General features: G+C 40.8%; 4 protein-coding genes across 5 annotated transcripts; 2 read left to right on the top strand and 2 right to left on the bottom strand.

The window, feature by feature from the left end:
* Window positions 1-1,083: 1,083 nt before the first annotated feature.
* Window positions 1,084-16,593, top strand: nr3c1 (nuclear receptor subfamily 3, group C, member 1 (glucocorticoid receptor)). Its single transcript, XM_079556767.1, has 9 exons — window positions 1,084-1,387; window positions 1,966-3,044; window positions 9,347-9,507; window positions 9,583-9,699; window positions 9,769-10,050; window positions 10,190-10,334; window positions 11,663-11,793; window positions 12,327-12,484; window positions 13,392-16,593. Exons 2-9 carry the CDS (start codon window positions 1,966-1,968, stop codon window positions 13,542-13,544), a joined length of 2,226 nt encoding a protein of 741 aa, XP_079412893.1. The 5' UTR covers window positions 1,084-1,387; the 3' UTR covers window positions 13,545-16,593.
* A 363-nt stretch (window positions 16,594-16,956) lies between these two features.
* On the top strand, window positions 16,957-17,786 carry fgf1a (fibroblast growth factor 1a). The gene is made up of 3 exons (XM_079556925.1): window positions 16,957-17,209; window positions 17,292-17,395; window positions 17,481-17,786. The coding sequence occupies exons 1-3, from the start codon at window positions 17,053-17,055 to the stop codon at window positions 17,679-17,681; spliced, it is 462 nt and encodes a 153-aa protein (XP_079413051.1). The 5' UTR covers window positions 16,957-17,052; the 3' UTR covers window positions 17,682-17,786.
* Window positions 17,787-17,833: 47 nt separating this feature from the next.
* On the bottom strand, window positions 17,834-22,921 carry ndfip1 (Nedd4 family interacting protein 1). 2 transcript variants are annotated; one of them, XM_079557486.1, is made up of 8 exons: window positions 22,737-22,921; window positions 22,050-22,143; window positions 21,266-21,405; window positions 21,106-21,193; window positions 20,905-21,029; window positions 20,757-20,823; window positions 20,568-20,676; window positions 17,834-19,229 (listed from the first exon to the last, which is right to left on the bottom strand). In XM_079557486.1, exons 1-7 carry the CDS (start codon window positions 22,770-22,772, stop codon window positions 20,570-20,572), a joined length of 657 nt encoding a protein of 218 aa, XP_079413612.1. In that variant the 5' UTR covers window positions 22,773-22,921; the 3' UTR covers window positions 17,834-19,229; window positions 20,568-20,569. The 2 variants fall into 2 exon arrangements, with proteins under 2 accessions (XP_079413612.1, XP_079413611.1); XM_079557485.1 differs by having other exon boundaries at window positions 21,106-21,405.
* Window positions 22,922-23,110: 189 nt separating this feature from the next.
* Window positions 23,111-25,402, bottom strand: gnpda1 (glucosamine-6-phosphate deaminase 1). The gene is made up of 6 exons (XM_079556689.1): window positions 25,201-25,402; window positions 24,877-24,978; window positions 24,629-24,811; window positions 24,365-24,549; window positions 23,379-23,553; window positions 23,111-23,306 (listed from the first exon to the last, which is right to left on the bottom strand). Exons 1-6 carry the CDS (start codon window positions 25,322-25,324, stop codon window positions 23,257-23,259), a joined length of 819 nt encoding a protein of 272 aa, XP_079412815.1. The 5' UTR covers window positions 25,325-25,402; the 3' UTR covers window positions 23,111-23,256.
* Between the last annotated feature and the right edge of the window lie 247 nt (window positions 25,403-25,649).

The raw sequence follows: 25,649 nt of genomic DNA, 5'->3' as shown, positions 1-25,649 counted from the left end.
ATTGGATGACTGCCCTTATGGCCTGATGCACAAAGACATCTCTTCTATTTAGGTTGTAAAGAATGCTTCCAATTCATCTCACTCATCATCCCATTAGAGCCCATTTCGCTGCCTCTTGTCTTCATTTTATTTCCTGTTCATGCGTCACTCCCTGGACAGATTCTATCTTTTTCAAGGGGTTGAATTTCAAGCAACTTCAGCATGAATAATGTAACACAATATGGGTCCTAGCTGAAAGTTAAAGACAATTATATGTTTATTTGTGTAAAGTTCAACTGTAGACTCTCAATTTAACCTGTAATATGGACACATGTACGTGTGATGATGATGATGATGATGATGATGATGATGATGATGATGATGATGATGATGATGATGATGATGATGATGATGATGATGATACAATGTAGTGCATTCTTCGTTCACATACTCGGTGATGGTGAGTATGCAGCCACAGCTGCCCTGGGGTAGACTGACTGAAGCGAGGCTATCAGTCTGCACCATCGGTCCTTCTGACCATCACCACTCACTCACTCACTCACTCACTCACTCACTCACTCACTCACTCACTCACTCACTCACTCACTCACTCACTCACTCACTCACTCACTCACTCACTCACTCACTCACTCACTCACTCACTCACTCACTCACTCCAGGGCTTCCCTGGTGTTCCCAAACATTCGCCCATCCAAATACCAACCAGGCACTTCCCTGCTTAGCTTCCGAATCTGATAGGATTGGGCATAGCAAAGGCGGTATGATGATGATGTCTGTATGATGTAATAATATGTTTTGCGCACATCAAACAGCAACATTTTAAACATATCTTTCCCCCTTTGTGTAGAACAGAACAACGACCATATTCAAATATTCATAATCAAAGATTACATGAATAGCAATATACCTAATCATGTATTATAATCTCGTTTATTTTGCTACAGTCCTTTTAATCTAAAAATAAAAACATTTAGCCAACGTTTAGCCATGGACAGGGATAGTCATAATAACATGTATTGACATGGGTTGTCCAGCAGGTGGCAGTGCCCCATGTAAACAAGGGAGTTCCGCACTGCTCGCCTGGTTCTCCATTTTGTATGTTTTCCTGGAGGTTAGCGCCTACTTTCCTAATGGCAAGCTGCGCCTCTCCGTAGCTTAGCCTGTGTAACACACTTTGTCACTCATAAAAGGTAGGTCAAACTGAAAGACTGGACAAATCATGCGTAGCGTAGCACGCTATTATTGTTCTATTTACCCGAGTAGCTGAGTCCCCACGCTTGTGGGCTGTTTTAACAAATATTCAGTGTATGTTTTGGAGTACACTTTCAACCAAAACAATGTTGACAGACGACCTGTGCAGACATATCAACCACCAGTCATTTGAAGGGTAAGTGCAATATTTTTGTTTACAATATATGCAGGGAGTAAACGTGACTACAACTGTAAAAGGCCACGATTATCAAAGATACTTGATAGTTTCGATCCGAATACCCACAAACAAACCGTCCTGTCACGGGCAATGGAGCGAAATGGGTACGTAGGCACTATGCTAACTGTTAGCAGCAATGCTACATGCCATGCCAGCACTTAGCAACATGCTACTATTAGCTTTCATTAACTCGCGCAATTTTCACTGCAACAACTATTCATTTTCTGTTTTGGGTGGTAAAGCATGTCACTGTGCCCAAAATATATACACATTCGTTCATACTATGGTGTCACTGGATGACTTGTCATGAACAAAACTAGCGTTTTCCATCTTAGCAACATTAGCTCAAGGGCGCGCAGGAAGAGAATCGTGGAAACTTTGTACAAACATTATTTAAAATGACTTATTATCTACCGTGAATGTGCTGTTATTGCAGACTAAACGTGTGGGAACGTAATGCATGTATAGTTGTTCAACTAACCATTAATTAATATTATATCAGTGGTTCATATTGGCTTCTGTTTCACTGTCTACAGATGGACAAAGGAGGAGTAAAGAAGCTCATCTACAGAGGAGATGACCATTTAAGCAAACTGGTCTACACCGAGAGCTCTGAAGAGAGGGTTCTGTTGAGAGTGGCTCCTCCCAGTGCCATGTCCCTCACTTCTGCCACCTCTATAGTACTTCCTCCAAGTCCCTTGATGCAGCCAGGACAGGTCCCAAACGGCTTTAGCAACAGCCCCCTTTCTGAAGATCTTGCATCTCCTTCTGGCACTGCTACTGTCGGTTCCCGAGGTCTAACCAAAGATCAGAAATCCCATTTGAGTGCCATTGTCCAGGACATGGATTCCCTTATTGGAGGGTCAGATCCCAACTTCTTCCCCTTGAAAACAGACTTTTCTATGGATAAAGGAGAACCAGATCCCATAGACCTTGATCATGATTTTGACCATATTGGCAAAGATGTTGATGTGAACCAGAAATTGTTCAGTGACAACACACTAGACCTGCTTCAGGACTTTGAGCTCACTGGGTCCCCGTCTGATTTTTATGTGGGAGACGATGCTTTCTTGTCCACTTTGGGGGATGACTCTTTACTTGGAGAGGTCAGCTCAGACAGAGACATTAAGCCGACCCTTGTTGAGAGCAATAACAGTGGCACAGTCGCTCTCAATGGCAGTAAGATATCTAGCTCTGGCCTGACGGGTGCAAGTGTTTCCTCAATTTCCCCTCTAACACCTTCATCCAATTTGTCTATTTCAGTTAAGAAAGAGAACGATAGTGGGCTCATTCAGTTGAGCACACCTGGAGTGATAAAGCAGGAGAAAACATCTTTAAGCCAGAATTATTGCCAAATTAGTGGCACGTCCTCCTCTGATCTCCCCAGGTCTAACCCAATTTCTATTTGTGGGGTGAGCACGTCAGGAGGACAGAGCTTTCATTTTGGAATGAGCAATGAAACTCCGCAGCAAAAAGATCAAAAGTCAGTGACTACGCTGTACCTCCCAGTAACAACTGTCAGCGGTACCTGGAACAGAGTCCAGGGAAATGGTGACACATCAGGAATGCACAGAGGAAATGAGAGTTTCTCCAGCTCCTCCCCTACTTTTACCAGGTACGATACCGTTTGCATACATTACAGTACTGCACACTGCATTCAACATCACTCTATTTAATCCTATACTTAATGGGAGTAATTGCACGGCACATGTTTAGTTTTTCACATCTCTTTATGTGTAGCGGATACAATATGAACTATCATGAAAGGTCAGTACTGTGCTATGTGTTGAACTGTGTGTGAACTGAAAACAAGTATTTTTTAGCTGTCAGCCTTTTTGTCAACAGTGCAATAGTTTTAAACTAATCGTTGACACAGTATACTAAAGTCCGAGGGGGAGACGTAGTCCAGAGATTTGCAGCTGAGTTTTAGGGCCTTAACAGAAAATATGATACAGAATATTAAGCTATGAACAATTTTCCTGTGGCTTCAAGAGAAAGACTCTGTGAACAAAAAGGAAATGGTCCACATAAATGGAAAATCTAGTATTGGCCTTTTGCACCAGTGTCTCTTAACCATGTGATACTGTGGAGTTTTATTTTTGTACATTTTCCCCGTACGCTGCCATTCAGTAAAACATGACTTGTTAACAAGTAGCATTTACTATGCAGGCTTGCAGAGCCTTACAAAGTGTCTTTTGTTAGCTTCTTACATGACGGCTTGTAAACTTGCGAGTGTTGAGCTGCAATGTTGGCCGTGAGGCCCAGTTGTGAGTTGCGCATAAGTAGAAAGTCACATGACCTGACAGATTTTGTGTACAAGTCACGCATGCGGTTTTGTCTTTTGCCTTGATTCATTCATCTGAGAAATCACATCAGACAGGTAGTGATCAAGCTTCAGTTGAGTCAAAAATGGCACGCGATCTTTGAGCCGGCACCTTGAAACGTTTAAGATTCACACACAAGCATCTTAAGTTAACTACTGTTCAACTACGGTTACATTGCAGTAGGGTGACCTTGATATTCAATAGCTCCCATCTAAATGAGGGTTTATTTTTGTGTACAGAGATTCGCCTGCTGTGTCTTTTTGCCAGGTGTTGTTTGGTCCTGCTATATTCAACATTTGTCACATTTAGCAGATTGTTTCTTGTTACGCTACAGCAGGTCTCTAAAGCATGGACCAGGTTTGGCTCATAGGTTCACTGCTCAGCTTTTGTCTTCAAGCATTAGATGAAGAGAGACTTACAATACATTCTTATCTCTCCAGGGCCCCTCTATTATTTTTACAGCATGAAAAGAAAAACACAGGTTTTCCTGCAGGACATTAAAAAGCATTTAAAGTCATTAAATTAATTGTGCCAAAATGATGACCTCAAATGTCATAAAAAGCATTCAATTGGATTTATACCGGCATTAAATCAAAATTTGTTGGGAAATAATTTCTTATGCATGTGATACCGATGAGTGTCATTTTTGTACTGTTTTCTCTCTATAAGCTGCCATTCAGTAAAACCTGACTTGTTAACATGCAGTATTTACTATGCAGATTTGCAGAGCCTTACAAAGTGTCTTTTGTTAGCTTATTACATAATTTTGGCTGAACAGGTTTGTCAAATGCAAAATGTATTCATCCGTATTTGGCTGAAAATGTTTGGCTCAAAAATTGCCCGCTGTGTCAAAATTAGCTCATTGATGAAATGTTTGCAAATTTTAAGAAATGAAAAAGTGCACAGTTTAATATAGTGTATAGGCATTGAAATAGCATTAAAGCATAAATTCGACTTGCTGCTATCCATAGAAAACCTGTGACATATGACGGATGACTGGTTTTGGTGTGGCATAACTTGATTAACTTTATGAGAAACTCATGCAGAAAAGATTGGCAAATAAAGACAAATATTTCCTCTGCTGAATATTGCGGAGCCGCCTAGAACTGTTATGTAACATTTGTTTTTAGCTCGGCATTTCCTTCGTCTGCTACTGGCCTGAACACAAGCGCAGAACCCTGTTTATAGGTCACATGTAATGACATAAACATAGACTGGTTCCTGCTGTGGCTGAGATTAATTGCGGGTTTTATTCATTGTAATGGGTCATACTTCATAAAGTCCCATTCTTTATAATGGGATTAGTGCTTGTTAACTGTAACTGTCACTTAAAGTGAGAAATTAAAGTGAGAAATGTATGTTTTCTGTTTTTCTCCTGTATTTTCTCAGGAGAATATATATATATATATTAGTCTACAAAGGTTTACAAGTTGTTGTGAAACTTCTCTTATCCACAATGAGAGCAAAATTATTATTTTTTATCAAGTGTGGGACCAATCTCTACAGAGATCTTTTTGATGACTGGAAAAAAATGGTCTCTACTGCTCGTTTGTAAGAAGATGTTTATTTTTATCCAAATTCCTTCCGTTCAGATAGTGTCATTAAGCATTTTGAGACTCGTCTTTGAACGTTTTACCTCTCTTGTTGCCCTGTCCTCTATTTTTGCCTCGTCCGGCTGAGCCCTGGGGCCCGGACTGTCAGCAATAGCTTTCATCGGGTGTAAATCACTTGTGACTTTGTGTGTGTGTGTGTGTAAATGAGACGTGCATGTTGGTTAGTGCTCTGTATTATTCATGGATGTGTGCAGTGCATGTGGTGGCACGTGGGTTTTGACATGGTGCTGTAGCATGTTGGCAGGCGGACCTCAGCACTGAGCACTGAGCTGCTCTGACTCTCCTGACCTACTTTCTCTCTCATGCCTCTCTCTGCAGCTGGCACCGAGCAAACGCACCAAATCGAATGCCTGCAATTCCAGGCACTTCCACATTATTACAGCATTCCAGTGGAACTTTAAATTATCAAACCTTTTTTATTTTATTTCTGCAATACCTTACATAAATTCCCATTCTGAAGTTAAGAGGATATTGCTCCGGCTGCATTTTGTTTGCAGTTCCTTGTCTAACTTTAGTTCACGCTGCCGAGTCAGCACAGTGCGACTTCGGGAGCTCCCTCCGCCCACATTCCAGAGGTGTCCAGCTGCACACAGTAGCGCCCCACTGAAGAGCATTTACAGGCCTGAAGCCTAGCCCCCCTCCACAGCCACTGCTCACTCCTCCTGTACCAAAGCTCATACAGTCAGTCGCATTTCAAGGCTTGGTTTTGTCATAACATCAGGTTAGAAAAATAAGACGTCCTATTTGACAGTACCACAGCAGTAATACTCCCGTCTACACCCTCAGCCAAAACTGTGCAAATACAGGATCACATTGTCACATGCGTGAGCCATTTTAAAGTCTTTATTTACACTTGGAACAACTATGTGCAAAGCAAACATTTGTGACCTGACACAAACACTTCTTGTCTTAGCTGATAAGTCAATTATGAGGAATTATCATTTTGCAATCTGAGCCCAGGCCGGCAGTAAGATAATTCCGCCCCTACTCCCTGCAGCCACTGTCTTAACTTCGATAGAGCTGTGCCAATTGTGCAGCTGCAAAACTTGTAAGGATGTCTAAAGTTTACGATCCTCTGATGTTTTTAAGCAGCCTAAATGAAGCCAGTGCTTCCAGGTGTGGAATTAAAAGTATGTGGCCAATCAGCTATTTCTGCGGGCCATCGTCGTTCAGATGGCAACAGATATTTGCGATTACCAGGGAGATATTGAAGATTGCAAACTGAGGCTGGGCTCAGCTCTGTGACAAATAGCGTCCCGTATTGATTCTGAGGCCCTTTTGGAAAATCTCCCATCTCTCCCGATTACCTTCTGTTGCCTTAACTTAGTCTTTGGAGTGAAAGCATCACAAAACATCACAGCTCAATCCTTATTTTTAATTTAGTGAAAATATTTACAGTGTTTGTAATACACTCTACACTTTACAGTGAAAAATACCAGAGACTGGATTTGTTTTCTCCTGTATTTGTATAGAGTATAGAGTTGGTCTGCTTGCCTTTTGCATTAATTTGTTAAATACTATGTATTTTGTAGACTGTCATTTTGCACATTGTTTTCTCATTAGTGAACGGGCAGAGATTTCAGTCTGATTTTTGTTTATCTGAGGTGTCCTTACATAGAGCTTTGCAGTGCAGCACTGCCGACCCACTGCTGACACGGGCGACTAAGAGCAGATTATTGTTAAGCAGGGCACTGGGCCACTGGCATTATGTTAAGTGCATTAGATGGCTTGCCTCTTAGAAACTAGGTGGAGTGATCACTCCTCTTCAAATGTTAAGGGTAAACTGTTGCTCGTTCTATACTGAATTTGAGGCCTACCCAAGGAAAGCCTTATTCGAGCCGAGTCCAACAATAGACTACAAAGAATACAAGCACTTCCTGATTGTGCAAATGCTTTCGAAAAGAGGAAATATGGCCTAGTTGGCCTCCCTATAGTGATTAACAACTATAAATGGGGTGAAACAAATTGTTGAAACAACAAATTGTCAAAAGTTATTTGTTTAAATATAAGCATTTGGTCTGACACACCAGGCTTCATTGTTGTTGCACACATTGTAATTGGATTTGAACCGATAGGTAAAGCTGCCTTGCTGACACGCTCCCTGCAGGCCATTGGAGGATACGCGGGTTTACTCCCAGTCCACTCCCTGCCACTTCAGACATGAGACTTATTAGCAGTGTGTCAAGGGAAATCTCCCATAAGTCCTAACGATGCACGTGGCACGACTGTTACATCATTAATGGCAGCACAGCTCTTTAAGTTGAAATGTGCGTGTGCTGAACGACTGGATGTTTACAGCAGTGAGCAAAGAATCTAGACAATCTCAAATACTTTGCACCGTCAAGAGAATTGAGCTGAGAACTGTTAAAACAGCTGATGTTACACAAAATGTAATTTTACATTTCCACAACCGTTGTGGGATTAAAATTGCTTATGAAACGCAGAGACAAAAAATAACAAAGCAAAATCTTAGTGTGAAATTTGGGTTTCGGATAGATTTGACTTGAAATCTTGCTGAATGTTATTGTAAGGGTTAAAGTATGTTCATTATTAGGTTTTGATGATGTGAAGTGGCTAAACTTTTAGAATTTGGGCGGCATGGTGGCCCAGCAGTTTGTGCTCGTGCTTCACAGCTAGTCCCAGGTTCGATTCCCACCTGGACGGGGCCTTTCTCTGTGGAGTTTGCATGCTGTCTGCGTAGGTTTCCTCTGGGCTAAAAACACCACAATAAGCCAGGATGAAAGGGTATGTTTGAGAGGGCGACTGGGGGACAGCAGATGCAAATTAGCCCATGACTACAATCCGGTGTGGCGTGTTTACATGACCCATGTGTGTTCATTAACATGCACTGTCCCGACCAAATAAACCAATAAATAAGTTTGTTTAAGTTCCTTGTGGACATTACAAAACAAAAGAACTGCATGAAGAATCACATGCATTTCAAAGCATGTTTGTAGAGGCGTCTAAACTACAGGATTGATTGATTTTCAACATACATAAGACCCCATGCAATTCTAGTTTGATTGGAGGTTACAAAGTGCATAGTAGATGGAATTCTTTTTTCCCTTCTCGTGTCACTGCTTTTGTCCTCTCAAAGTGATGATTGATGTGTGGCATAATGAAGAGAGAGGTTTTGAACTGAAGATATGACTCCGGTAATCTGTCAGCACGAAATGAAAATGGAGCCTTATTGACCACAGCGTGTGCTCTAAAAGCTCTTTGCTCGAGCCGCGGCGAGACGCCCTCCTAAGAGCCTCCTCTGCACCGTGTTTTAGCATAAAAGCTGCTCAACCTCCTGTGTTGATGTTGTCCTGCTACAGCTTGTAGCCTTGAAATAAATAACACCCTTTGTTGGCCAATGGTTTGACTTCTGTGATAAGATCTGTGTATTTGTGTGACGTGCATTGATTTCATTTTTGGAAAAGTGAACCAAAGAATATAGTGGTTCAAGATCTGAATACTTTGCCCCAGTGTTTTACGCTGCATAGCTTCATATCCTCTCTGTATCCTCTGTGGCCACTGCTTCAGGAAAAGGGGGTGTGTATCTCTGTCGCATGGATGCAGCAAAGCCAGTGACACCTTGTGGTGGTTTTTAGCAAGTGCATCACATGTCCAGCCAGTGAAGTTCAGTATACATTTATGGTTGAAGTGTTGTTTTCGGTCACCTCTTGGTCTAGGATGTAACCCTAGCTCTGAAAGTATTTGAAGGATGATTGCGAACAATGGAGCACACTTTTTTTGGTCTTTTCCCCATGAACCAGAGGTGGCGTTGAGGAGCTGTCCTACAGGAAACTGCTATATGTGCCATACAGTTCACTTTGTTGAATAAATATGTATAATAGTGTTTTTTCTAGTAGTCAACATATTTTAGGTCACGTGACAATAATATATTCCATGAGTAATTATACAACTTAACCTCACTAAGTAGATGCAGAGTTGTTCATGCCTTAACATCTTTCATCTGTCTTCTGTCCTTGTAGTTCTTCCACTCATAAGGAGAGTAGCAGTGCTCCGGCTCCCGCACAAGGGAAAAGCGGGGTTCACAAAGTCTGCCTGGTTTGTTCAGATGAAGCATCCGGCTGCCACTATGGCGTCCTCACCTGTGGCAGCTGTAAGGTGTTTTTTAAGAGAGCAGTGGAAGGTACATGACTCTCCTCTGTAGATCTCCCTTGTTTGTCACACATGTTATGGCTAATATTGTTTCTTTGTGCTTTAGGGCAGCATAATTACCTGTGTGCTGGCAGAAATGACTGCATCATCGACAAAATACGGAGGAAGAACTGTCCCGCCTGCCGTTTTCGCAAGTGTCTGATGGCTGGCATGAACCTTGAAGGTCTGTCCCAATAGGGCACTATTTATCTCCACTAACCATGTATGAATGTAACTGAATCTGTGTCTGCAGCTCGTAAAATTAAGAAGAACCGTCTAAAAGGCGTGCAGCCGAGCAACGTGCCTGAAGTGGTGCAGACTTCTCCACCGGTCGAGGCCCGCTCCCTGGTGCCGAAATGTATGCCCCAGCTCGTGCCCACCATGCTGTCCCTTTTGAAAGCTATAGAGCCAGAGACCATATATGCGGGTTATGACAGCACTCTGCCCGACACGTCCACGCGCCTCATGACCACCCTGAACCGACTGGGGGGCAGGCAGGTCATCTCTGCAGTCAAGTGGGCTAAGTCTCTGCCAGGTCAGTGCTGCACTCTGTCTGATAAGTGAACACTGCTGTGTATCCAAATTTTATCAATGTGATTTAGGACGCCGTTTCATCAATCCAGGCGTTTTCAGTCTGTCATCAAACATTCTTAAATCTAACAATGTGTTTTCAGGATTCAGAAACTTGCACCTTGATGATCAGATGACCCTGCTGCAGTGCTCCTGGCTCTTCCTCATGACATTCGGTTTGGGATGGAGGTCCTATCAGCAATGCAACGGCAACATGCTGTGCTTTGCTCCAGACCTTGTCATTAATGAGTAAGCACTTTCTGTTTACTCTTCTTTACTTGCTTCTACTACTTTCACAGCAATGAAAGTGAAGTAACTTTTACCATCTGTCAACCTATGCACAAATATTTCCTACTTCCCTAGAGCTATGTGGAGCATGTCTGTCAAATGTTGCACCTGTCTGTCAGTTGTCACCACAAATCTGCATTTCAGCCTCCTTTCACGCATTATTATTCAGCAGCGAAGGCACGCGGCTCATTATGAACAGCTGTGATATTGTACATTACAAAGTCCGAATCGACGTGACTCATTAAGTAAAAGAGAGTGATGTATTGCAATCATTTCCAAATGCTTTTCAAATAATTTCTTAGTACTGTTGAACCTCCAAAACAAATCCAACAGTCCTAAACCTTCATTTGAGTAGTTGTCGGCAAGAAATGGCCCAAAGCAGAACATTTCAAATGGTCTCTTAAGCCCTATTTGCTGATTCTAGGATTAGAATTACCTGGTGACGTCGTCGTCGGGTAATTTCAGTAATTCACAGGTTTTTGCAGACTTTTTCCGGAAATTATGGATAGATTATGAACACTGAATGGTGACAAGAAGCCTTTTATTCATTCGTGATGCGAGCGCTAATTGTGAGCTTTGTATTAGCGAGAGAGGTTGTTTCTTATCGCACATGCTACAGCGAACGACATCTGCGTCAGGTCTGTGGTTTTGCTCTGACATAAAACAGCTGTTTCCTTTCCCCTTTAATCCGTACGCTCTGAAACAACCTCCTTTGTCTAAGTTTTGCACCAAAAGCATCCAAACTTTCCTTGTGTTGGTTTGTCTAACGTTGCCATGACAAGGGGGCTGTACTTCCAGCTCGTGTCTGTGGAACGTCGTGGTTCTTCTCTTTTATACACTTTATACTAACTACTTTAAATGGATTAAACAAAATGAATATTGGTCGAAGTAATGCTTTGATAGCATTATATTATTACTGTAGCTTAAATGCGGACATAAAAATAGAGTTTTATAATTATTTACTTTGGTTAAACACTTTCCTAACTCCGACATGTGTATTCGCATGGGACTAGAATCACCCGGAGACCTCGGAGTGTGCAGGATTACCCAAGGTAAAAATCGGTGGAATTTTTACCTTCCAAATTACGAATTACAGCTTGCAGATTTGCATGGGAACAGATGTCAGTAATGGTTGCTTTTTACCAGAGGTCCCTAGGTAATTCTAATCCTGTTTGAATAGGGCTTTAATTGAACTAAAGCTAGACCTGGATACCACCAGTTTGTGAACCACTGTTTGAGAAACACAGATGTATTGCTTTGATTAATTTCCATTTTCATTTTTGTTTTAGGGACAGGATGAAGATGCCCTTCATGACTGACCAGTTTGAGCAAATGTTGAAGATTTCCAGCGAGTTTGTTCGTCTGCAGGTTTCTCACGATGAGTTCTTGTGCATGAAGGTCCTGCTGCTGCTGAGCACAGGTAACACCAAAGCCACAATACACAACGGATTACAGTATTGTATGGAAACGTCATCACTGTAGTACCTGTGTGGCTTTATAGTTGATGTGCAGTGTAATGTTTTCAGAGCTACTAATATTATATTCTTTTCAACACAGTAATTTCCAGTAAATATATCATAGGCAATTTGTTTTTGCTGCAAAAACCCCCCACAATCTTTAGTATATACAAAATCTGGACCAAAACGAACCTAAGATGGAAATAAATGTTGAAAATCACGGCTAGAATTCATGTTTTGCATATTCTTAAAATGTTCATTTTATGATTTAAATGTGCAAGTCGCAGTCAAATGGGTGATTTTATGACTTTGCGATATACTGCGATAAGGATTATTTATTTATGTATTGTGCAGCCCTAGCTCAGAGTGAAACAACAGGTTTACTGCAGTATATCATAGTTCTTGGCTCTCTGTGTTGATTGACATTAGTCTGTCACACATATGTCACTTGATTGACTGCTCGGGTATTAATTATGTCTGAAACTTTGTTTTGCAGTGCCAAAGGACGGCCTAAAGAGCCAGGCTGTGTTTGATGAGCTTCGGATGTCGTACATAAAAGAGCTGGGCAAAGCAATAGTAAAACGAGAGGAAAACTCAAGTCAGAACTGGCAGCGTTTCTATCAGCTCACCAAGCTCCTAGACGCCATGCACGAGGTAGCAAACAAACTGGTTGAATGTGAATGGTGTGATACATTATTTGGGCATTAGGATATTCCGCTGAACGTCATCTGATGCACGTCGATGTAGGATTTAAACCACACGACTATCGCTTTATCAAAAATGACTCGTATGTCCGTATTGCAAGAGAGAGAGCAACGTAGCTCTTTTTTGTTGGTTAATAATAGTGAGCTGGCGACAGACACTAATTTAACTGCTTCAACTTGGATTCAGCAGGTCTGTAACCTCGCGGTGTAGAGAAAATAATGGCGCGCGTCAAATCGTCTCGATGTGCGTTAGCCTTAACGTGACTGCTTTTGTTTAAATTATCCCGGGTTCTTTCCTGTCCTGTCCCTGTGAAACAAACATGGCAGCTTGCATGTTTTGACGTTTTGAGGACCAGAATATGTGAAATTAGCCATTTTAAAAACTGCACCACAAATGAACTCGATGAAGAGCTATGTCGACAGATTTCTTGGGACTTTAGTCTTCCAAATCCAGAATGGTGTCACTGAGCTTTAACCATTAGACTGCTCGAGCACTTATCAGGACTTGATGGTAAACAGGATTGTGGGAAAATGGAGAGACTTTCAATTACAAACCTGCATAAACCATCTGGCAGACTTGAGTGTGGGGCTAATTAAATAGTCAACTAAAAACTTAAAAAAAAAAACAGTTTTTACATCATGTAAATTGTTTTTATAATTCTCAATGAATCAACAACAGTTTTATATTGGAACATGTCTTGGAAACCCTGGCTGCTGTTTATGGTTGTTCCTCTATTCCTTTCTCATCTCCACATAACACCTTTTTTGGGGGTTAACTGACCTGATAAGACAACTGAACTCGAACCTTTAACACATAAGTGAAGCTTGAACACTGATGAATATGTTTATGCCTTCAGATGGTGGGCGGTCTTCTCAACTTCTGTTTCTACACATTTGTGAACAAGTCCCTGGCAGTGGAGTTCCCCGAGATGTTGGCAGAGATCATCAGCAACCAGTTACCAAAATTCAAGGCTGGGAGCGTGAAAGCTCTGCTGTTCCACCAGAGATGACACTCTCCAGCCCCAGACACAATGCCTTAAAACCCTTCACCACCCGCCCCACTCCAGGAGCTACAGCGAGCACCAAGGATCGAACGAGTCAGTTTTGTTACTGGGAGACGCCCCCTGGCATTGGCGCAATGGTCTGAGGGCAAACTGAGGAGGTACCACCAAGAGAGAACACAGCTTTTGTTGATTTTGGTCTAACATACGGTGTGTATCACATAGGAAACGTTTTGTATAATCACAGAGATAATTGGCCTACATCCATGTCATCTCAGGTTCCTTACCTTTAATAGATAACTACTATCTATGTAGGTTCTGACAGTCTTTTTTGTTTTGTTTTTACATTTTGAAATAATACCAATGTGTTTTGTTCTATTTTTACCCCACATATTGTTACCACAAAGGGTAGCAGAGCTTAATTGATAACTTGCTCTAAACCTTTGGACTGTGTTCCTCTTTAGTTAGAGGCTTGAAATATTAGCAAAAAATTAAACCTTTTTTTTGTATAATGAACATACATCCATGTGCTTGTTTCAAGGACGATTTCTCTCACACCTCTTCCAAGTTTACACGTTACAAAAAAGGGATAAATAATGTGCCTTTTTGCTTGAAATATCCTATCCATTTCTTCCTGACTGTCCCGTGGCATGCTTCACCACACCTGTCATGGTCTCCCCTCAGCATACATTGATTGTACTTTCATATAAACATGCAGTTGCAGTCTTTTTTCAGTTGCTTTGTTTATCTTTAGAAGTGGCAGCTCAGTCCTATGTGAAGAAACAGTCTGTTTTATTGAGAGTGAATATAGAAAGCCCTTTTTTCCTCTAATGCAATCTCCCGCACATTTGATTCCCAGGTGCGATGTGAGCACTTTGTATCCACATAAAGGCTTTAAAAGACTGTTTTTTTGATGACAATTTTTCTTTATTTTAATAGGAGATAGCTGACTATATTTTAGCCCCTCCACCGCCCTAATAGTTTAGTGGAATGTGACAAATACCTGCGTCAACCAATCAGTAAACCATGCACAGCGCTAGGGGTGGGCCTGGGCACGTTTGTCTGTAGCCCAGGGGGTCAGACCACATCATTCAGCGTTGTGAGTGTGACTGAGTCCGTCCTTTGCCTCTATAGCGGGGACAGTGACATGAGCCGCGCCTGTGACTGCAGGACCTGCCTCACACATCTGGCTGTGCTCCGAGAGAGAGCACATTTAGCCAGGCCTACCGCGTTTTCTCCCTGTCCACCCAAATATTTAGTCCTAGCGCAGCTACTGCACAAAGCAGAGCTTTTTGTGTTGTTTGCATAATTAATTTTAAATGTCATTGTTGAGTAAGTTTTAACATCCTGTTGTTTTGTAACAGAAAGGTTTATTTTGGAGTCTATGCATTTTGTTTTCAAACATGTGATATTGAAGAGTTGTGCATAAAACACTCATCACCACAGCTGGCCATAACTCGACCCCTTTTAACAGCACTCTGTAGCCACCTTGACCTGTTTGTCACATGTCCTCAGCGTCTAGTATATTTGCACATACGTCCCAATGTTAGCACTTACTGTTCATCCCCTTCGCCAGTGAAAGCCACTGTCTGGAAAGTCGTTCAGTGCCAAAATCCTTGTTTTATCTACTTTGTGATGCTGGAGCATTGTCAGTGTTTGTGCGTAAAAACCTGAGAACTTGTCTGAATCGTGAAGTGGTAACGATGGTCCAGTTTAACCCAATTTTTAATCCCTGAAGCATTCAGCCATGGAATCACTCTGAAGTGTTGTTATCACAAAGTCGGTCATGCTATCGTTTTCTTTGTGTTGTCAGTGATGATTGGAAATGTGTTGCAATATTTTCACCTGTTCACACCAGCACTTGAGTTATTGGCCTAAGCACAACAGAAATGTGGCACTTCGATCCATTTATTAAAATTCGAGTGGCTTTTAAGTCTAAACTGGTGCTTTTTAACTAAATAAAGTTAGAGCTGAAAATGTAGCTTTGGATGAAAAACACAGAACAACTACTAACCACTCAGTAATCATGCAATTTATATTTCGCTCATGCGTAGTTTTAAATGCGCTTCATGTTCAACAACTTGTCTGTTGAAGTCTGTTGTCTTCTGTCTGTCTTCAGTTGTCACTAATGGATTGTTAATAAATCTCTCGTAACACGTGTCTCACACTCAGCCCAATGACATCTGAAAAGGCGACTGTCATTGTTTCTTTTTGGTACAAATCCATGATATTTGTTGACTGCCTACGCGTCACTCGTGGGTTACTTTCACATTCAGTGTTTCCAAATAAATCTCTGCTGCTGCTTTTTTTACAGGTATTTCTGAGACACACACTTGCCTCTTCATAGAAACATCACCCCCATTGTTTACTATTGGGGACTACTATATATGCAATAGAAAAACAATGTATCACCTTTTACATAACAAACTATGGCTGCTTCCGTTTTCAGTTCCACAATATATAAGCTATTTAAGATTCACCATAAACCCTTATCTCTGCAGGTCAGATTTTCAGGAAAAAAACACTCACCCAGAATGCACAAAAACGTATTTTATGTTCAACAACAGGTGACCAAAGCAAAGACAACCAACCCACTACGTATCAAGCTATTGAAACTAGTAACAATTGTACAGATCATTGTATGTTATTACTTTTTTATTCTAAAGTGACAGCTTTGGTCAATTTATGTAATACTGTGAATAGGATAGGAGTCGGTCTTTTTCACTCTAAAAACTGTTTGTGAAAGTAATCAACCAGCTTGAATCTTAAAAAAAAATTGCACTACCCAAATATTGTTTGAAAATCTATTTTGTATAAAACATATGCAGACATTACCTTTTGGAAATTTATCAAGGGCCGATCATGTTTCACTGGTATATGCTTTCTCTAAAGCTTTGTTTAGCTTGAAGATTTGAATATGTACATATAATCCATTGTAAAGAATATGTGGTGTACTTGTCCCATGATAATAGTTTTTCTATACCCTCTGTATTATTTCGCCTCTGTAGTGTGAGCCCTGATCCTCTTTTTTCTCCATTGATTAAAGGTCGAACTGTTACTTTTGGTCTGACTTGGTTCTTTGCTTCTGATTTGCCATAACCATGTGTTTGTGCATAGGCTTTTTTAAAATTATTGTAATGATTATTATTATTGGATATACCTGAATGAAGCAGTTTGAGTAAAGGGATATATTTATCTAACAGTCGATTTTTCTGTTCCTTTATAAAAGTTAAATTGTGTAAATAAATGCACGATTATGCGTCTTTTCAGATTTTAAAGCTAAATGCAGCATTTAATCATTGGCTCCATAGTGTAAAATTCACAATTGACAATGGAATAATTACTGTTCAAGGGCATTTTTTCTGTTGGACGGACTAAAATCGAATAAAAATCGGGGGCGCGCGCGCGCTCATGCACGAGCCAGTAACACCTGACCACCTTAGGGGACGCAGATTCACCCCCGTAAAGCGGACCACCCTCTGGGCCGAAACCCCACCGCAGTGTCCCCGCAGTGGATATGGAGGGAGAAGTGTTGGAGCAGCGTGCGGAGCAGAGGGCGGCTCTGCCGGATTACAAGAAACTCACGCGGTTGTACTGCATGAATGGCGGTCATCACCTCCAGCTCCTCCCCGATGGGACGGTGCGGGGCCAGAGGGACGATGGGGACGTGCACAGTATGCGCAACTCGTTTGATCCTTGAAGATGGGCACTGCAGAGCGTCAAAACTCAATCTAATGTCAAATATTGTTTCCCCAGCCTTTCTGAAACTCAAAGCGGTGGACAGAGGTGTTGTGGTCATCTTTGGGGAGGAAGCTGGAAGGTACCTGGCTATGAATAGCGAGGGTCGTTTGTACAGCTCTGTAAGTTCACTTTAAATGTGCCACTTCATTTCAAACAAGCTTGCCATCTTCATGCAATAACAAACATGTGTTTTATGTTTCTCAGCCAACTGTAAACGAGGAGTGCCATTTCCTGGAGAAACTCGAGGAAAACCACTACAACACGTATCAGTCCAAACACTACAAAGACATGTACTGGTATGTTGGTCTGAAAAAGAACGGGAAACCCAAAACTGGCCCAAGAACTCACATCGGACAGAAGGCCATCTTCTTCCTCCCCAGACAAGTGCAGGATTCAGGCGAATAACTTCTAGCTATCAATGATTCAATGAATGTAATCATTCAATAATGAATGTATTCTAGGCGTGTAGTCAACACTGTGTGAAGCATAAACAGATGTGAACTAACCTACTAACAAGTGTCCTATTAAAATAACTAAAACCAGTAGGACTAACGATTAACTAGATGTTCAGAACCTAATGCTGCACTACAGGAAAGTGACTGGCCAATACTGGATTACTCGAGCCCCACCATAGGCTGCCACCCTGGACACAAGCAGTTCTATGGGTCTATGGATGTGGGAATCACATGTGTTCACATTTGGGGGGGAAATATATCCTTGCTTTTGTTGGTTCAAACATGATATCGGTCAACAGTACTGACTATTTTTATTCTCAAGTCAAGTTAAACAGTTTCATTCCAGTGACCCCAAGCCCTCCATTTGCAGCCCGTAAGAAAAGCATACATACATTAAATGTTATTTATTTAACACTAAATGCTTTCTGTACAGTTTCATTACAACAAAACCTTGGATGCAATTCATCATAGATACAAGTTTTTAGTCAAAGCAATTATGTAAAAGCCGTTATGACATTTTATGCTTTATAATGAAGAAACCATTAGTTCACAAGTCCTGTTTGACATGGCTTTACTGGATTCAAATGATGAAGTTTGCTTTATATGTCTTTTTTAAAAGTGCATTTGCGTTTAACATTCATATTTACACTTTAAAAACTGAATCAATTCGTGAAAATGTTGACTTCAACACAGCATGGTATTTGTGCTCAATTTACTTTCCACTACAACAGTTTCTAAAAGGGCCAGTGTTATGTCTCTCTCTATATATCTATATCTATATATGATGGATAATCTGCCTCAACCATGAAAAATTAGTCCAGCTAACATACCCGGGGGCTTCCTTCAAAGTCAATCATTATTGAGTTGTTCTTGTGTTTGCAAGTAAAGAATAAAATAAAATCCTTTTTTTTCTCCTTGATTGAATGTAAAATTTCTAACATCTACCACTAAAATATACTGCATCCAATAAAATACTTGAACCACTGTTACATGTCCTTGTGAGGCCCTGAAAGTCCATTTAATGGCTAAAGACAGCGGACAACGCGGCCCCCTACTGGCTACAAACGCAGACAGGTGAGTTTTTTTGCAAGATTACAGCTTGGTCATTTGTCAATACAGTGGATGTGGTGTGTGGTCATTTCATAACACCCCGCGGTGATGACGAAACACATGGACATTATAAAGTATCCTGCATGCATATAGTTTGTCTATAAAGTGTCTCAATACCTGTTGACAAAGGTTTTCAAAATCATCAGGTTGCATGCTTGTATCTCACCCAATGATAAGGCATCATAGACTGAGATGTAGTTAGTGCGCACTTAACATTCACCACTAATGATAACACAGAGGAACTATTACATATTACACAAGTTTAAACAAAAGAAAATCAATTAAATTCCTGAATAATGTGTCTTCACCTACAATTTTTCAACGCAGTAAAATTGTCTTCATTTTACTTAGTTGCTCGTCTTGGTCATGTCCAGTTCCTCTACCAAACCTGAAATGGTAAAGAACAGAGCATTACAGCGAGAAAATAAGAAAACCTTTATTCATTCCACATTGGGGTCTTGTCCACAACAGCGATGTACAAGAATAGCTGTGAAAATTAAAATAAAAACTACTATCTTACTAACAAAAATTAAAAATGATCTGGAAAATCTTAGTCACAGCAAGAGATGACGGACTGAATACAAGGCAAACAAATACTGAACTAATAAGATGTTACCAAATTATATTGTATCTACATCTGTGTGTGTTTTGTATTTGGCAGTTGTGACTGGTTTGGTGAATACCTTCATGACACAGGTTGAAAAGCAATGATCTCTTGACTACTACTACTAACCACCTTTTCTGCTCGCAGGTGCGTTTTGCATTTGTGTGCACCTTTCAAAGAGCTCCATCTCGGCAATGGAAACATGTGTAGGGCTACAACTTGGTCTGTGCCATGTCTATATGTCTACTAACAATATGTCCAGGAACAATCATCAAACGTGCTAGATTGTAAGCATTTGGATTCATAGGCTGGGTTAGGGTTAGACACTACAAAAGAAGTGTATTCAGTCAGTCTAGTCAAAAATCAAAAAGACAGGGTGTATAACTACAAAAAAGAAATGCATATTTATGTACACAGACAAATATGAACATAACATTTTAGTTTTTCACACTGTTCTGTTACTTTTTTAAACTCCTCCTTCTGCAGCCTGTACTGTCTGCCAGAATGGTGGGTCTTTATAGGTACGTCCACAGCACAAAGAACATGGTGAAATGGCACACAACACTCTCTGGGCGGTTTTCCATGAGCCAGGAAGAATTGTTTTCTCTATATTGTTTCATGAAGTTTACAAATACATCCTTTTCTTCATCATTTCTTTGCATTATGTTGCCAATATAATGCAAATGGGCCATTTTGGGGATTTTCCAAGTAGAACCCATCTTTGTGAAGCTATAACTCAAGACTCTTTATCCGATCGACATCCTGCTTCTACTGCTGTAGTGTCTAACCCTAACCCAGCCTATGAATCCAAATGCTTACAATCTAGCACATGTGTGATGATTGTTCCTGGGCATATTGTTAGTAGACATATAGACAAGGCACCGCTCAAGTTGTAGCCCTACACGTTTCCATTGCCGAGTCAGAACTCTTTGAAAGGTGCACACAAATGCAAATGCACCTGCGAGCAGAAAAGGTTGTTACAAATGGAAAAAAGCAAATCACTTTGCATGTGTTCATTACACATGAGGAAGAACTCGAGAAAAAAATGTCATCCAAATCTGAGAGGGTCACCTGGGAAGATTCTGAGAATTTGGGTGACTTGGGAAGTGCTTTGGAGCTTACCTCTAATAAATGAAGAGTACTCTTGTTCGAGGGAGTGAGGCGAATGTGGGATCTGCCAGTTTACGCACTCTTGAATAGTTAACGAAACCTCGGATAAACAGCATAAAACCTGGAGTTGCAAAATAAAGGGTTGATACAGAAGGAAATTGACAAAAGAATACGTAAAAACATGACCATTTCCTTCCTTACCCAGAGCCAGAAAGACCCACCACAACCAGTACTGTCCATCAAAGTAACCAGGGAAGTAGGTAGAAAACTGAAAATATAAAAAGTGACATTTATTTATAAACAATATTAAACAACCAATTCAATAGAAAAAATAAAAAAAGGTTCTTACCCTAACAATAAGAACCCATTTGATGAGAGATAGGCCAAAGCCAGAGATGGCCCCGTATCGACCAGCAGCCGATGTGGTCAAACAGAAAGACAGGAAGAAGCCAATCCAATTGAAGAGGAATGCCACTGATAAAATAAAGTGGATCATTTTAAAATGTACAGTAAATGGGTTTTCATTCACAAAAACAAATTGATATCTTACTGAAGAACGTGAGCATAAATATGCCATCATTTCCTATCCGAAGTTGATCAGCATCTTCAAAGTCATCTCGAGCAACAAAGTCTTCCTCCTGAATGGGGGGAGGGGAGTCTGATATCACAGCTTTTTGCAAAGGTGCCTTAGCAAGTAAAGCTGTACATACTGTGATTCTTCCAGTGACCAGTGGAACAGTAGCCTCTGCTTTGCTTCTCTCTGCCTCATCGTAGGAGGGTAAAGTAGTGGCCACACTGTATGAGGGAGGGTTTGGGAAGCTCCCGGCTTCTTCTTTGTACTCAAAAAAGGCTAAAACATTGACAAACACCAATTAATTTCTCAAACATAAGTACCAACAATTGCAAACACTTGTTCAGTGATGAATAAAATTGATTTAGACAGGTGAAATACATTTGAAAACAGGGATCTTTGGGATATAAATAAATACATGGGTGGCCCGGAAGCGCAGCGGTTGGACCTCGTGCTTCACAGTAAGAAGGTCCCAGGTCGGGGGCCCCCAGGTGGGACCTTTCTGTGTGGCGTTTGCATGTTCTCCCTGTATCTGCATTGGTTTCCCTTACCACTAAAAACACGTACAATAGGTCAGGATGAATGATGGTGAGGAAACTGGGGGGATGGAAATTAGCCCAAGGCTACAATCCGGTGTGGTGTGTTTTCAATAACATGCACGGTCTTGACCAAATAAAATAATAACTGGCGAGACACAGTTGACAGTCCCACAGTTTAGTGCACACAGTGCCACTGCTGCACACGTTAAATGATTAAATCTGGGTCATTTGACTGACACTCTCCATTGTGCTTTATCGCTGCATTAAACACGTAACACTTTCTAGACCACTCAGGGCCATTACTATTCTTAAGCACCGCGGTGGCCTATGCCCATTAAGACGAAAAGGTTTAGAGCAATACGTTTTGCTCAGACGGTGTCTGACCTGCATTAGCTGCTGCAACACTACTGTAGGGTGGGGGTGCGTCCTGGGTGGCGGCCTCCTGGGAAGGCTGGGAGGGCTCCTCTTCATTCACCAACTTCAAAAACATTACACAATTATTTAGTTCAAAAGTTAATCGATCAGTCATTGTTTTTGGTAAGTTTAGTTCAACTACAAATACAAGTGTGATGTATTATGTACTGTACATAAAGGGGGTTTGCACTATTGCAGAAGATCGCATTTCATAAATAGAATATATACCCGACACCGAACATTTGCAAATTATTAAAATAATAACGTGATTTTAGTTAGTTTTAAAGTCGCAGTCGGTCCCTCATCACTAATGCAACATTAACTTTATTTCAAGACACTAATAATGTAAGAGTTTGTTTTCCTTCCTTCACCCATTTCACATATTGATGGCACTCAAAACAGAAGTGATTATACTAAGCGGACTGACAATCTCGTAAAGGCCATCACGTAAAACACAACATTACAATTTAACAAAATCCAATGACTATGACGCCAAGAACACAAACTTATTCCGTGAATTGAATGCAAATGTTGTTAAGAGTTACATGACATTACAGGCGTGAGTCGACTTAGTGTTGACTTAGCACCGCCGCTAACGCTAGCTACCAACAAACACTGACGCTAGCTGTGTCTATATAGCGATGAAATGATACTAACCTCTTGATATCGCACGTTACTGTTTTGCTCCGTCATCGTGGAAGAGGAATATGAAATGGTCCCCTTTCCACTTTGAGTATTGAACTGCAAGAGATGAGCCACAAATCCGAAACAAGGAACGAACAACGCGAAGCAGAAAGGGAAGCTACTGCTAGGCGGCCATCTCTCAGACTGACAGCGATGCCTTCACGGCGGTCGGAAACTTTTGGATTATTGAACGTGTTGTTTTTGCTATGTAATTTAAATCTGTTGGGTTAAAATAATTATACAGTTTATAATTGCAGCAAATATTATAGACAATAAAATGTTTCTACTATACTGAAAAAGTATGTAAATGCAACACTTAAAAAAAAAAAAATATATATTCTGAGAAATGCCACGGTTTTAATTACAAGAATGCAAATATCACGATTTCAAAAATATGTAAACAAGTTAGTTCAGAGTGTGAGAACAAAGTCCTCCTTTTCTGGTGCATAGAAGCCTACAACATTCAGTGAAGTTTCTCTCGTGGTCTTTGATCTCATGGAGCTTGAAGTGTCTCTACCAGTTTGTTGTGGACATGCATCATTCCTAGCACAAACATATAATGCACATTAGGTTAATATATGTGGAGATTAGGGAATTATGTGATAACTTTATTACCTTTAAAATATTTCACAGTTTTGACCCGCAGTTCTAAAGTGGCATCTTCATCACATACAAAAAGTGTCTGTGGATGTTGCTGGAAAGCAGACACCGTCCACATATGGTTCACGCCGTCTTCTATGGCTTTGTACAAAGCAAATGCCTTGTGTGCTCCAGTGATAAGAATCATAACCTGTGACAATAAGGAACACATATCTTTTATTGCTTATAGTCCGTGTGTCTCTGTGTGTGCGCGTCTGTGTGCGCGTCTGTGTGCGCGTGTGTGTGCGCGTGTGTGTGTGTGTCTGTCTGTGTGTCTGTCTGTGTGTCTGTCTATCTAACTCTAAAACCATTGTATGAGTAGAATACCTAATATTAATTACACTTGTGTTACCACATTTCTTAAAGCACTACACTTTAGCCACCACTGATTCACGTCATATTCTGTGGTCGTGAGCTACTATCCTAACCACAGCCGTTTTAAGAAAAGCTTTGTTCCCGCTGCCCTTTCCTTTATGAAAAAGTCGGGATCAAATTGCCCCTGACACAGGTTTTTTATCTTTGTTACTGTCAAGTGGCTTAAATTTCAGTTGTTTTTGTACCAAAGGCACATCCTGTTAGTATGTGGAGCACTTACAAGTTTTGTATTTTATATGTGTGATGTTTTATCTTTGTAAAATGTGTTTTAATGTGTCGACTAGTTCTCAGAATTGCAAAACGAATTTACCCACGGGTACAAATAAATTAACCTAACCTAACCTAACAGCCAGCCCTGGGGTAGGAGGTGGGCAAACTGGGGGCCGAGGGCCAGATCTGTTTTGACCCAAATCTCCATAATTTTTTTTCAGCTTTTTCCACGCCAAATTGTGTATATCAGAGGCACCATTACCACCTCCAGCGGTCTCAAATAGCTCTATATGTTTATTAAATGTATGTATTTCATCTAATCTTTGATCTTGCTCATCTTAAATATTTTGTAAAATGATCTGCATAATGCGTCTCACCTCTTTTGCATCCATGACTGTGCCCACTCCCACAGTCAGAGCCATGGTGGGCACCTTTGACAGATCACCATCAAAGAACCGTGCATTTGCTATTATTGTGTCTTGTGCCAGAGTTTTCACCCTTGTGCGAGAAACCAGGCTTGAACCAGGCTCATTAAAAGCAATGTGGCCATCGGGTCCAATTCCTAAAAGATTACAGTGTTAAATGTTGCATCATTTTTGTCAATCATACTTGTTAAATTACTGGCAATGTGAACTTCTGACCTCCAACAAATAGCTCAATCCCTCCAGCAGCTTTTATCTCATCTTCAAACGCATCACACTCTACTTGTAGGTCGGCAGCATTACCATCAAGAATATGGGTATTTTCAGCTCTTATGTCTATGTGCTTGAAGAAGTTATTCCACATAAATGAGTGATAGCTCTCAGGATGCTCTCTGGGAAGCCCTAAACAGGTTTGACAAATTACATAATAAAGTGCATTTGCATTTATTGCAGTAAGGATGACCTACCAACATATTCGTCCATGTTAAAAGTCTTGACATACTGGAATGAGATCTCTCCATTCTTGTAGTACTCAATCAGCTTTTTGTAGCAACCCAAGGGAGTACCTCCTAGAGACACATATACAGCACATGAACATATTCAAACCTTATGTCCATTACGTGCAATTCTTCAGAAGTGATGGCCCAAATTGTGTAAATTTTCATTAGTTCAGTCCTGTTATATTGCACTATATATTGCACACAACAGCGATGATTGTCCCGATGCAGCTCATATGTGCAAGCTTGCAGGAAGATCATTTATCATGTGCGTAATGCGGGTATGTCACTTACCAGTTGGAAGCCCAAGTGTAAAATATCTGTCCGGTCCCGCTTTGAATAGTAGGAGTTTGTTTCTGATGTATTTCGCTGCCCACTCGCTCGCCTGGTCATAGTCATTGAGGATCATCAGCTTCATATTGTTTTGTGCATGTAAAATTTGTTAAATGTTTGGGCAGCGTCCGACTTCTCTGCAAAGAAAAACTTACTCAACATAATCCTCTAAGACAGACAACACCTTAACAGGACTTTAGACTCATTAAACCAACCGTATAATATTATTGACCTTAAAAGCATGAAGTCTTACCGATGTTGTTTAAAAAAAAAATAACAAAAACTTCCCGATTAAAACAAAGCTTGAAGCATAGTTTGGATCGAAGAAAGTTTTAGTAGCACCTTCCGCTTTATCTCGAAGTAGGTGGAAAAAGAAAAAAATCACGTGAGGCTGTCGCCACTGGGATGAC

Source organism: Gobius niger (genome assembly GCF_951799975.1).
Source record: "Gobius niger genome assembly, chromosome: 5".
NCBI classification, from domain to species: domain Eukaryota; kingdom Metazoa; phylum Chordata; class Actinopteri; order Gobiiformes; family Gobiidae; genus Gobius; species Gobius niger.
The sequence above is the reverse complement of the archived record's forward strand: the minus strand, read 5'-3'. Positions and strand labels throughout refer to the sequence as shown.